This window comes from Onychostoma macrolepis, chromosome 21, assembly GCF_012432095.1.
Source record: "Onychostoma macrolepis isolate SWU-2019 chromosome 21, ASM1243209v1, whole genome shotgun sequence".
Lineage (NCBI taxonomy): Eukaryota > Metazoa > Chordata > Actinopteri > Cypriniformes > Cyprinidae > Onychostoma > Onychostoma macrolepis.
Window position 1 is genome coordinate 2,721,802 of NC_081175.1, and position 14,077 is coordinate 2,735,878.

Below are 14,077 nucleotides of genomic sequence, written 5' to 3' on the forward strand. Positions count from 1 at the left end.
CCATAAAGGCAAAGTCCAAGTGTTCTGAAGACGTTCCATAGTTTAATGTGAATATTTAAGTCGTTAAACTCAGGTTCACATAAACTCTTCTCTCCGCTGTGTCTGTCTGTCATCCTCCGTTCAGCGTTCAAACTGTGTCACGTTCGGTGATTTAAAACTGTTAAAAGAAAAGGCTCAATAAACTAATTTAATAATTTTGATTTAATAAACTACGCATCAATATCTCTTTCCTTTGTGCTTTGAACTTCTCTATCCGGAGCTGCGCGCTGTGACTGCTTCAAGCGCATCATTCTGCACACGGGAAGTGCATAGGAGCTTTGTACCGCTCTCTCTATTGGAGCTTTTCGTATTATAATGCTTTTGCGCAATGAAAGATTATTTATAGCGTTTCTTGTTCTGTCCTATCAAGGCTATTAATAAATCTAAAGTGTAGCACAGTAATAGGACTCCTCTATCATATGTTGCTGCCTTCATTACTGTAAAAAAACATTTCTTTTAAATGTATAGCAATTTTGTTGTTTATATTTATAAATGAATACATTTACTTGTTTTTATTAATGTATTTTACAACAATACAAAGAGCAATGTGTATCATTTTACCAGATTTAGTCCTTCACACATTAACTTTTATTTGTTATTTCACTAAATGTTTAGATTTTATAAAATTTTGCACTCGTGATTTTTCTAGAATAACTTTTGGTGCTAAATTATCCACTAACCTACTTTATAATAGTATTTTTGTCATAGATTATGAATGGGTCTGTTTACACCTGGTCATTTCAGGCGCGTTTTCGCTGATCGGATATCAATCTGATTTGTTAAAACGTTTCCATTTACACTTGGCCACATAGTCGCAAAACAGATACAAATCCGGTCTTCAATTCCTGCGCTATATTTAAATTTAACGAAGTTCACGTCAACGAAATCAAAAGATAAGCGCTGCATTTTATTAATTATCAGACCGCGATAGGAGAGCGCGCGGCATCAGCACTGGAAAGATAAGTTTGTCTTACTACTTTTAATGTGTTGAGCGTCTGTGTCTTACTTTCAGTTTCATTCGCGGCAGTTTGCGCGTCTGCTTGTTGAAGAGATGCTCAGCTACTCGTCCGCAGCGATACGTGATGCATTAGCGCAGTCATATCTGACTATAATGTCATATAGCCTATAACACGCTCTCACACATTTTTTAAAATTTACATGTGGTTTCAACAACCAGATGCATTTACACATGTCCAGTTTCGTCTGGAATGCGGCCCAGACCACCTCCTGAAGTGTTTTGAGCGATCGGATTTATATTACAAAACGCATGACCAAACGTTTTACACAGCCCCTATATATTTTTTCATGTTATTTTTTCATTAAAATTAAGTTGTCTAATAGACTGTGTTTAACACACAAAGGAGTGACACAGAAGTATAGAAATTCTACGTTGATGTAAAAAAAATGTAAAAAAAAAACTGCGCTGGTATCGGATCGGATCGGAATTGGCCGATACTCAGAATTTTCTGGATCGGATCGGAAAAAATGGTATTGCTGCATCCCTACACTGAAGCTCAAAGGGATAGTTTACCCAAAAATGAAAATTCTCCCTGCTGAAAAAAAACAATAGAACCCTGCCCAAAACACAATAGTAATGTAATGGTTTTAATGGTTATACTGGGAATTGTATTGGTTTTAATGGAAACTATAATGGTGTCTACTGGTATGTGATGGATTCTATTGGTGGGATGTTAAATCCTATTGGAAAATTCGTCTCCTCCACGTCACCCTATAGCGCCATTTTGGAGAGTATTACATATGTAAATAACATATGCTGTTGTGTCAGCAGCACTGTAAGCAGATACGCTGTTTACGCTTTGATCTGAACGTAATCAATGTATCCGCGTACATACGTATGTGATACTCTCCAAAATGGCGCTATAGGGTGACGCGAAGGAGACGAATTGTTGAATAAAGTCATTATGTTTGTTTTCTTTGCGCACAAAAATTATCTTGTAGCTTTGTAAAATAACTGTTGAACCACTGATGTCACATGGATTATTTTAACGATATCCTTGCTACATTTCTGAGCTTTGATCGTGTTAGGATCCTTGCTGTCTATGGGAGGATCAGAGAGCTCTCAGACTTCAGCAAAAATATCTTAATTTGTGTTCTGAAAATGAGCGAAGGTCTTACGGGTTTGGAACGACATGAGGGTGTTTAATTAATGACAGGATTTTCATTTTTGGGTGAACTATCCCTTTAACTAACAAGCTTCCTTCAGCCATCAGAGGCGATGGTTTGGGCCGCTGCCACTCATCTAACCAGGAGCTGTGAGGGATTTTGAGCGGGATGAAGCAGCAAGGGCAGGAATGGCATGGGCACAAGTTATTTCTGTGCTCTGCGTCAAGGCAGGTGAAGAAAGGCCCAGAGCGCGCGGCTGTTTACTCGTCACATTCCTGACGACTGGACTCATTCGCCATCTAGACACGGAGCACATCATCCGCTTTATCAGGAATCGAGACAAACAAGCTGTGCACAAAGACAACATGACGCACAACCATCCCCTTCAAAAAATGAAAACTCAATCACAACCATAAACTACGATAAAACAAGCCAATGATGAGTCAATGCCGATGGCAAATATCACACATGTAAATAATACACCCACAGCATTGTTGCAATAAACCTTTTTATTTTACATTACTAAAATAATTGGAGATTTTGAAAAATAAATCAATTTGAACTTGATAAACCTGTTAAAATCAGATTGAAACTTTAGACAGAGGCCTCATAATATTGTTCTGTAATTCTCAAATAAATAAAATAATGTGAATAAAGTTAAAACTGTAACAGACCCTGTGTCAGTTATTTAAATACCAGTTATACATTTTCTCAGACTAGTTAGCTTGCGCTAATTATATACACAGTACACTGTGAATACAATATAACACCATGCTTTCCATGCTTAGTTAATTTGCACAGTTTGTGAAATGTATGAAATTGTATTTTTTTCTCATACTGTATTATATTGTATAGCTACTGGATGTTTAAATTTCCCTCTGGGATCAATAAAGTATTCATCATCATACCGGAGTAGGATTTACCGCAAAACACTTCGTGTGACGGTAGAAAAGTTCTGATGCACACAAAAACCGTCATTCAACACTGATTAGTGGTAAATTAATGGTTGATTAGCAGCTAATGTTTAGCATTTTATCGGTCGATAAGTGTTGGAACTTTTATTTTGTCCAGATGAACAGGGGTATTCTCTGTCTTTATTCGTTCATGGTCTTTGTTGAACATTTCATCAGTCAATAAGTTTTTCTGTTTGGCGATTAAATTTTGGAGGCGGGGCTTTTATTTTATCAAGATGAACAGAATTATTCTGTGTTTACTCATTTATGGTCTTTGTTTCACATTTCTGTCTAAAATTATTAGAAATGTTAAACAAAGTAAATGATATGACAGGTATTAGCAATAGAGTTTGCCTTTCTACTAATAGGAAAGCATGCGCGATAATACTTTCTCATATACTGTCGACGTTATGCAAAGACATTTATATCATCTGAATACGTCTTTAAATATGCAATAATTATTTACAGAAAATCGCAAACATTTTGGTAATTTTGGTAAAAAAAAAAATGCAAAAAGGATGCAAACAGGAGAATTTAATTTCTACTGCACATGCATGAATGACATATATTATGTGTGCGCGTGTGTGTGTGTGTGTGTGTGTGTATGCCATCAGCGACCCTTTCTCTCTATCAGCATCAGGCATTATCTTCATGGTGATCTTATATGCACTGCTCCAGAATGAAAACGAGTCCTTAAGCTGCTGACCGTAATCTGCAGGACATTGCATAAGACCAGATCATCATTACAGCTCACAGCGAGGAGGATGAATACCTACAGCAAAACCTCTCACTCACAAGGCAACACAAACGCCGTCACGCTGTTTCTACAGCAGCCACACGCAACGACTGCAAAGCCACAGACAAGCAGAAAGCAAGCAGTCGTCAGGTACCTGGGCATCAGAGCGTTTGTACCCGTGCGCTTTCCCATCCTCCCCAGCCCGCGGCTCGCTCGTCCTCAGCACAGAGCGCTGCTAAGAATAGCAATGAACTAAATTCACAAAACAACATGAGACTGTCAGGTGACCTCCAGGCCGAGCTGGACAGCGCCGGACAAAGACATGCGGACGCGCCGCTGGAAACTGAAGACAGTGTGATGTGGGCATAGAGAGGCTAGCGCGTCCCCTCCGGACTCCTGCGAGCGGAGGTCAGTGTCTGATCATGATGGGAGCGAGCGGCCGTTACATAAAGAAAGCATCCAGACCGTGACGCACTTCCTGTCCGCTAGCTGGGGTCATTTTTGAATGCATGTGGTGGGAATGTTTCCAGGCTGCATTCCTGTCAGCTCGCTCAAGCAGAGCCTATGAGAGTCCAGCGAGAACAATAATAGCTCAGGCTCAGTATCTGGTCTGTGAAGGAGTGCAGCTGCTGGTCTACGGCACATCAACTCACAGCATCCGTCACTAAAGCACTAAACGACTCACGCTTCATTTTCTGCTGTGATGGAATCCATCGAAAGATTAGTCAAGTGTAAAATTAAGACTGACACCAATTTTAGCTCATAAGTGTAAGGATTCACTCGACACATGATGCAATATGATTCACAATACTATTTCATGATACGATTTTCTCACGACTTTTAACAAAATGAGATTTAAGACAAAATATAAATCAAAAAAGTGTCCTTTTATTATTTCTCAGACAAAATGATTTCTTTGTGAAATTGAAATGTCAAATAACAAAACTAGTTTGAAATTGCAAAACATCACAAATCAAATAAATAAATAACAGAAATGAAATCTCTTCTTATGAACAAACTAAGGCTTTGTCTGTGCTCTTACCATTTAAAATTAAAGGCAAACCCTGTATTTTACTCACGATTCCAAACAAAGATGCTGCATACATTCTGCATTAGCAGTTTCTGATTTAAATTTGATTGTATAATTTATAAGTCTAACCTAAGGTCTGACCTTAGCTTTGTGAAATTATACTACAGAAAACATCTGAATGAAACAAAACAGCAGACAGACTGAATGAAAATGCAAATTTACTCTCTGACAGCAGGTGGCGCTTATGGTACAGCAGCGATTTCTTCGTTACCGCTGTAAACATATAGCTATAAACTAGGGGTGTCAACATTCATTTTAAAGCGTTAATATTTTTTTAACGCAAATTAATCTTTTGATAAGGTTTGACCCCAACTTCTTCCCGTCATCGCGGAAGGTTATCTATCATTGTGTGATGAGGGTACAGCACAGTGTTGCCAGGGTAACGGCACAAGTGGGCTATTTTGAAAATACAATCGCGGGAAAAGTTACAGAGCCGTGGGTTGCGGTTTTTAGGGCTACTTTTATAATGTACCACGGCCGCCCAAAGTGTATATAGACAAATAAAAATTAAAATAGATCCTTTTACTAATGTGTATTACACTTGGAATGTATCCATGGCAACTTAAGAACGGAGAGGCGGTTGTAACATCAAACAATGTGAGTTTCAGCAGAGCATACAGGCTTTTACACAGCAGATATAAACATGACAACAGCCACTATAGATTATATAAGATAATAAACACACGATTACGATAGGATATTTGTGTGTGATTTTTTTTAGGTGAATGTGTACATCTGAAATGCTAATTTGTGCAGCAATATAAAAAGCTATAAATAGCATATTTTAACAACAGTAAACGACCAAATTCCACATGTGATCGTAAAAGGAAGTTATTACAAACACTCGATGGTGGTTTGAAGTGAGTTCTGAGTAAAAGTGTACTATTAATCTCATAAATTGTCTTATGAAGCATGATGCTAATATTAGCTCTAATGCAGCTGCAGAACAGGTCCAATTCTTCTTCATAATGCATTTTGTCATAATACTTCACGTAAGGTCACAAGAAAACGTTTTGTTGTATTTATTTAGAAATACTTTTGATAATAGTTGGGTAAATGTATACTGGGATTGAAGCGATGTGGCTTGGTAAACGTTTTATTGCCAGTATAAAGGCTGATAATGGCTGAATAAAAACAAAAGAATAATGAATTAAAGAAATTTGCGATTAATCACAGTCCATTACTGTGATTAGCGCGATAAAAATTTTAATCGATTGACAGCACTACTATAAACACTACTTTAATATGTATTATACATAGACAAGATGAAAAGAAAATGCCATCTAAACTTTTCTGAAGACAGTCAGTTCCTCTCAGATAAATCCCCACACCCAGTTGGATCACAATTCGTTTTAACATCTCAACCGACTTCAATCGTCACATATTTCTAACGATTTTCAACTGGCTGGTGGTCAGTGCATCCCTTCTCACAAGATGCAACTAGGGCTGAAACGATTGGTCAACATTAAAATTGTCGACAAAAAAAATTGTCTACAAATATTTTTGTTGTTGAATAATCATTTGATCTACTTTGACCTAATTTAAAGGCCTGCAATTACACAGTTTGGCCAGTGTGGCGCTGTAGCAGAAGACTGTAATTCAGCACTCCTGGATGCAATTCAAGAGAAGACGACACACACAGCGCTTATGAGAGTCAGAATATAAACCCAACTGTGTATATGCTGCGTGCTTTCAGCGGTAACGACAGCGGTAAGAAAACAGCAGTTAAGAAAGCATCTGATCATAGTGATGTGGATTTATTTGCATGAGCTCTGCAAATCAGCACTCCAGCCGCGTCACGTTTATTTATGTAGTACTTCATACAAGAGATTGATTTAAAGCAAGTGTCTATATAGTATTAAATATGAAAAAACAGTGTCAGTGACGCTTTCAGTTAGAATTACAACTTGATTTTCTGTTATAAATCAGCTATCCATTGTGGAGCAAACTAATGATAAAATCTTTTTATAAGTGGACGCAAAAATAATTAAACAAACAAACATTACATTAAAGTGAGATTAAAGCTTAATCTAGCTCAGGACAGTTTTCATTATTATAACACTAAAAGGCGTTTTAAGAGAGCTATTGTTTTGAACAAAATAATTTATCCAAAAATAAAACGTCTTATTTACTATTATTTTGTTCCATATCCATATGACTTAAAAGGAGATGTTAGGCAGAATGATGAGTTGCTTTTTCAGGCAGTTAATTAAATGGTGAACGAGAATGTCTCTGTCTGTCATTTTGTGTGCCAAATATATAGGCTTATTCATCTGTATTGTTAAAAAAAAATTAAAAATGTGGATAACAATTGTAATTGTAGCAATATAATTATTTTAAATTTTCAAAAGCTCAAGTGCTTACCTTGTTTTATTTATTAGTTAGAATATGTCTAACTCAATATTTTCACTAATTGTAAAAGCTGAGTAATAGAACAAATCCTACTGATTAGCCTAATCTGATAAATAATCAACGATTAGTCAGTTAATTGCGGTAATAATCGTTAGATTAATCGATTATCAAAATAATCGTTTGTTGCAGCCCTAGTAGGGCTGGGCGATATATCTCATGCGATATGCATGCGCATCTCGTCAGTAAAGCCGGTTCCTTGATTAGCGCTAAATCTCCATCACCTGTTTTCAAATAGAGCGCCATTTAATACACAGAGCCGTAGTTCACTGACAAGCTACGCAATATCGCGTTCATTATCGCAGATGAATCGCCTTCGATAATGAACGCGATATTGCGTAGCTTGTTATATCGTGTTCAATATATCGCCCAGCCCTAAGCCCTAGATGCAACTAACGATCATTTTTCACTAAAATATACTTTCAGCCACAGGATGATTTCGCAGATGAATTCATCTGTTCATCAGTCTGCACTAAACCACAACAGACCAAAAAAAAAAAAAGATGTTCAAGACAAAATACTTTGGAGTGAGAGCAATGAGATTTCACTGGGAACACGGTCACTCTAACACAGCATGACTTTACAGCTCAAGCGACCATGTGTGTAATTTTGAAATGGCCCTCATGTAGACCATCTCCACCTTGAAAACTAATCTGACTGTGCAAGAACCAGCTCTAGTCCTGAACTCTCGCTGTCCAACGAGTCAACGGCACAACATACAACACCACAGTCACATGACATACAGTAAAAGAATGACATCAATGAAGCACATCATCATGAATCACTCACCGAGTTATCGTCTCATCTCAAACTCTCTCTACCTGTCATGAGCACACAGAATCAGACGCTTGATGACAGCAGCAATCCCTGAGTCACAAGAGGCTGAGTGCACATCAAATACACAAACCTAGAGCCTTATGATTTCAGCGATGCAGAAAACTCAGACGGAAATTTGGGTGAATGAATCATAAGTAGGGCTGTTCACAATATGGTCTATTGTCTGTGAATACTGAAGCACAGAAAGACTGCTGTAAATGTGAAGTCTGTATGTTGTGCGTGTCTCGGTTTGCTCTACTACACATCCTTAAGCTTGTGTGATGCTTGTCTGGATCACAAAATTTCTGCAATGCAGTCTCACTAAATGAGGACAAATACATGAGCAACATCTCCAGAACTGCTCTGAGAGACACTTCAAGACCATCTGACTGTTTCATTTGAAAAAAGCTACATACACACACACACACAAACAAAACTCTCATGGCAACTCGTCAAAATAAAAGTTAGGTTCAACTTGAAACTGTGCCAGAATATTACTACTACTTCTGCTAATAAAATTATAATTAAAACTTTATTTTTAAGGAATAGTCACACCAATTTTCTTCCATGTTTTAATTGTAAACCTCTGTTTAGAAAAATTAAAGTTTGTTTAATATTCATTTGATTTAAAACATTAAATTGTTTTAGGCAATCATTTGATCACCAGAAAAATTAAAGTGCATTACACTTGAAAAAATAAATAATAGGTTTTGATCAAATGGAATCCAGAAAAAATTCAAATTGAAAACACAGAACTTGGTTAAAATTAAATTAAACAGAATTTGACAAAAATAAAACGTATTTCATAGGGCCCTAAAAAATGCATTACTATTGAACTTTTATAATACAATTTATTAAAAATTGTTTTTTTTTTTATGCATCAAAATTTTTTCCATGTTTTAATTTTAACATTAGATAAACCGTAATCAATTAACTAATTAAAAAAAATAATAATTTGCTGATTAATTGCTGCAGTTGTTACAGTTGCATGAAACATTGGGCCTATATTTATTTCCAAAAGCGTGTCTGACGTGTGTAGAAATGACATGAGGTCTCCGGGTCTGGCTGAAGGTAATCACTGACAGAGCCCACAAAAGCTTTCGGACTCAATCAAGAACAATCTGTCCTGCCAAAGAACCAGAAATGTGAGCAGCCCTCTGGTTTTTCTGAGCAGGGTCACCCATGTAGCTGCCCTCTCTGCTATCTTAGGTACTATGGGCTCTTTACGCACGACGGTCCACTGTTGTTGTGTGTCCAGCTCTTCACAACAACATTTAAAGAAACAGGCCAACAAGACCACAGAGAACATCACTTCACCAAGTTTAATTTCACATATTAACTGAAAGAATAGCTCATATTCATCTGGAAGCTTTCTTGGGAAGATTCTCTCTGTAGCAACCTCAAATGAAAACGGGAAACAAACATAAACATGTGAGGAGAGAGTGGTGTGGAGAAGACATAAAACAGAATGAAAGGTCATAAGGTCATGACATGCTCAAATACTACGGTACATTCAGCATTTAATCACTTGTCGTGAGATAACATCAACATGTTCAACACCAGTGAATCATAAAACGACACTCAACTTACACCATACAGCAGTGTTCATATTTTGAAAGGTTGGTCATATTTTGGGCTTTTTAACAGCCTATGCTGATATCAATATACTTCAAGATTTGTGGCTGATTGCCAATTGATTGACAGCACATGAGATATACACTCTCTAAATATTTGACAACATAACACTTTCATTATCAAGTTAACTGATATATATTAGAGACAATGGTGAGGATTGAACGTGCCTGCCAGCCCAACAATGTCTATTATACCCTCCTTTACCTTGTTTCTTCATGATTTTGTACTTAAAGTAGAAAGAATGAAAACTTGTGCTCCTCTTTGTCAAAGTAGTCACCATTTAACGCCATCCTGATTTACAATAGTGTTCATCAGTTCTTCCATTTTAAATTGTTCTCTTATTTCCACGTTGGTAAGTGTGTCTATTAACGATGTTTATATGTTCCCTGTCTCGCAATATAAAAAATGTCTACCACTGCGGTTCTCAAACAGGGGTCCGGGACCTGCTAGGGGCCAAAAGATGGCTTAAAATGATTGAAAATAAGACAAAACAAGGTTTCAAATAAGCTAAGACTAAAAATCAAGATGTAAGCTGAAATCGTATTTCTCATTTTAATTCAATCCCTTATCAACTAGCATTATTATTTAATTCATTTACTGGATTTAATCCATTTAAATTGAATTCATTTTAATTCTTGGACATCCTGGACACACTGTATGTGGGAATTTTAAGTGTGATTTCTAGATGGAGAAAGGTCATGGAAATTGGACAAATAGTTATTTAATTTTTTTTTTTTAAATAAATATCATATCCTATATTTTATCAAGTACAAATGGCTATTTGTGAGTAAAATAATTTAAAAAAATACAAACTGAATATCATATTCTATAATATTTTAAATCATGTATATTCATTGGTAATTAAAGTCTAAAAACCACACAGAACATTCAGTTATTGTAATGATGGGATTTAATAATTTCACCGAATAGTTGCCATTTCTAATTTCCACAAAAAGTCTGAAAATAAGCATTGATTATATTTTGTTTTTATAAGCAGAAGTATCAGAAATAGCCAGCAGCCTTGTAGTCAAAAGCCTTGCCAATCCCCTATTACTTCAGGATCCTTTAAATCCCAACCTTATTTCCAAATGCTTAAAATCTAACACTCCAAATAATGAATAATCACTCCAAAGATGAACGATCCACAAAAATGATAATATCAGTATGCAACAGAAATGAATCCAACGCCAAATGCAAAAGTCAGTGCTTTACTCTGATTCCTGCAACAGTCTGATGGGAAGAAGACTGTTGTCATCTGCATGCATGCACTGCATTGGCACAGATCCGCGTCCCTGCGTGACCTGCACATTTCAAGCAAATCATCTGAATGCACTGACAGCACGAGGTCACGTGCCAGTCTCGCGGCTTATCACGCAAACACTTGCTGCTTTTATCATCACCAACATTAAATTACGAGTACGTTTAGAGAAAAGACCGCCAACACTGCAGCGGACTATGGACTCGGTGAGGTTACACAGCATCGCTAGTTCTGCATTTAATGATATCTCGGAGGACTGACAGGAAATAAAATAAGTGTAACGTTACTGAAAGGCTGTGAGGAATAAATCATAAGATTAGAGAAAGGCTCGTCAGATCCGGTGATATAAACCAACAAAGGGTCGCCAGACAGTGCCAACTAGCATGAAGCTAAACATTCAGGCAATAGATGGAGATAGCCTTACCACGTAACCATAAACAAACACGGCTCTAGGCTGAATATATTATATATACACACACATACACATCCACAGAACTTCACCAAAATTGATTCAAGTGAATCTGTTATATTAACGTTACTGCTCTCCGGAAGCTGGAGATGAAAAGCTCGTACGTTAACAGTTAACGTTAACTTACCTGAACACCATGTCCTCCTTGCTGCATTTCGCGGGCGGTGAAAACGCGCTTCTTTTGTTGAAAAGTTTATTAAATAACGTGGGCGCCATAATGGACCCACAGTTTAGAAGGAAAAAATCCTTTTTTGTGTTTAATTCTTGAGCCACATTCGACTCCAGCAGACGGACTCCATTTGTGGGCCAGTCATATGACTGCCATTAGTCACACGAGCTGCTTGGCAACGCCACTGCTCTCTGATTGGTCGATTATTCGCTGCGCTCCCGTCCGCTTTCCTGATTGGCTGATATTTTGGTTCATAGACCACGTGGTCAGAACGGCTGTGTTGATGTTTTGGGGTTACATTTAAAACCAATGCATTTAATCTGTATTTCACGGGCATTTTGTTCTTTTTATGCTCGGTGATGCACAGAGACATTAAAAAAAGAGCAATTGCACAATAAGAATGTTCTGTATGTGTCTTTTTAATATTTATTTTTTTATCCAAACATAATATAATTTCATTTGTATGGTTTTCTTTTCATTTAAAGCGTGTTAAAATCTATTCCACGAGCACCGCAAGGCATTGTTGCTTTCTCATTTCGATGACTCTGCATTAAAATCATCCACTAAATACATATTACATAACTTGATCAGTTTTAACTTCATTTTACACTCCAGGAGTTGTATATTATTCAGCTCTTGTGTTTGTTTAAGAAGTCTCACCCCAGTGCGCACGCATTCATCCATCTTAAGGTCTTAAAAACACTGCATGGCCATTAAGTTACATTCAAATATTTGTAGAAATGTAAACCAAGCACGCAGTAGAAGAAGTGTTGACTGCCCTCTGCTGGTCAGATATGATCCAGTAATCTGAAAAAGGATAATGATCAACTTGTTTCGACTGAAGTCCTCTCAGATTGAGATCATCTATAAAGAAGAGAAATGCACACAAAAGGAACACGAATTTCATTTAGAGTTCAAAAATGGAATGAGAAAAGAAAATTACCGGTTTGGCAGGAAACTTAAACAAGCGTGTTGGTTTGAGTCTCTGGAAAAAGGCTTCCCTCTCATGCTCATTTGCAAAGTCAAAAAACTTCACAGGCACGCTTCTGCTTGCTTTAACCAGCTTCACTCCAGAGTCCTGCTCATCTTTCTTACCACGTTTATGGCTTGATACGTTTCGAATGCTCACAATATCGCTGAACGTCACTTTTCTGCATTTTATTGGTGGTTCCTTTTCTGCAAAACACTAAAAAGGGAAGTTTTTCGTCATTATCCTATTGATGTTATCTATACATAGTGACCAGCCAGACTCTGTTCACCCTGTGATATCATCAGTAGCATTACTCATTTCTAGTAGAATGCAAGGAGGAAGCAATTAGTCATACAGACATGAATGTGACCATACATAGGCATAATATGAAAGATGTAATACAGTATTAAGTCACCTTTTTCACAACAGGGGAAAGAACTACAACCCTAGTATTCACAGGCGTTCTCTCATTCGCTGATTTTAACACACATCCTGCAAACAGCAGAAACAGAGCTTTATTTAAAGCAAGAAAGAAAGAAAAAGTAATGCCATCTACTTTATTTATAACTTGCATGGAGTGAAACTCAAGTACCTGATGCAATATCTGATGCCAAGGTTTCAGAGGGCACACGTAAAGGAGAGAGGCTGGGAAATATATAATTTTAGTAAAATTTTTGTGATGACTGAGAAGCATATCAGCACATATTATATATATGCATGTATACAGTGCTTGTCAAACATTATGATTTTTATGTTTTTACAAGGCTGCGCATTTATGTGCTCAAAAAAAACACTAATATAAAAAAATAAAAACAGTATTAAACTTGTTTTACAAAAAACAGCTTTCTATTGTAATGTATTTTAAAAATGTAATTTATTCCTGTGATGCAAAGATGAATTTTCAGCATCATTACTCCAGTCTTCAGTGTCACATGATCCTGTGTGTTTGTCTTTAATAGAAATTAATTACTTTATACATTTATGTTACAAAAGATCCCATTTCAAATACATGCAGTTTTTAACTTACATTTATCAAATAATCCTGAAAAAAGGTTTCCACAAAATATTAAGCCACGAACATATTGATGAAAATAAAAAACATTATTAATAACTGAGCACCAATAATAATTGAGCAGCAAATCAGCATATTAGAATGATTTCTGAAGGATCATGTGACACTAAATACTGGAGTAATGATGCTGAAAACTCAAAGGAATAAGTTACATTTGACAATATTTTCCAAATAGAAAATAGTCATTTCAAATATTAATAATATTTCATAATATTATGGTTTTTACTGTATTTTGATCAAATAAATGCAGCCTTGATGAGCATAAGAGACTTCATTAAAACATTTAAAAATCATATTTCCAAACTTTTGTTTAGTACTATATATACAGTATGCATAC

At 36.5% G+C, this 14,077-nt stretch overlaps 1 protein-coding gene across 3 annotated transcripts in view; it reads right to left on the reverse strand.

The window, feature by feature from the left end:
* fnip1 (folliculin interacting protein 1) overlaps window positions 1-12,551 on the reverse strand; it is a 38,674-nt gene extending 26,123 nt beyond the window's left edge. For 2 of the 3 annotated variants that reach the window (XM_058758018.1, XM_058758016.1), the window contains exon 1: window positions 11,657-12,551. In XM_058758018.1, coding sequence (XP_058614001.1) covers window positions 11,657-11,745 — 89 coding nt within the window. In that variant the 5' untranslated portion in view covers window positions 11,746-12,551. Of the gene's footprint in view, window positions 1-4,006; window positions 4,277-11,656 lie in introns of those variants that run through there. The other variant, XM_058758017.1, reaches the window with a different exon arrangement.
* Between the last annotated feature and the right edge of the window lie 1,526 nt (window positions 12,552-14,077).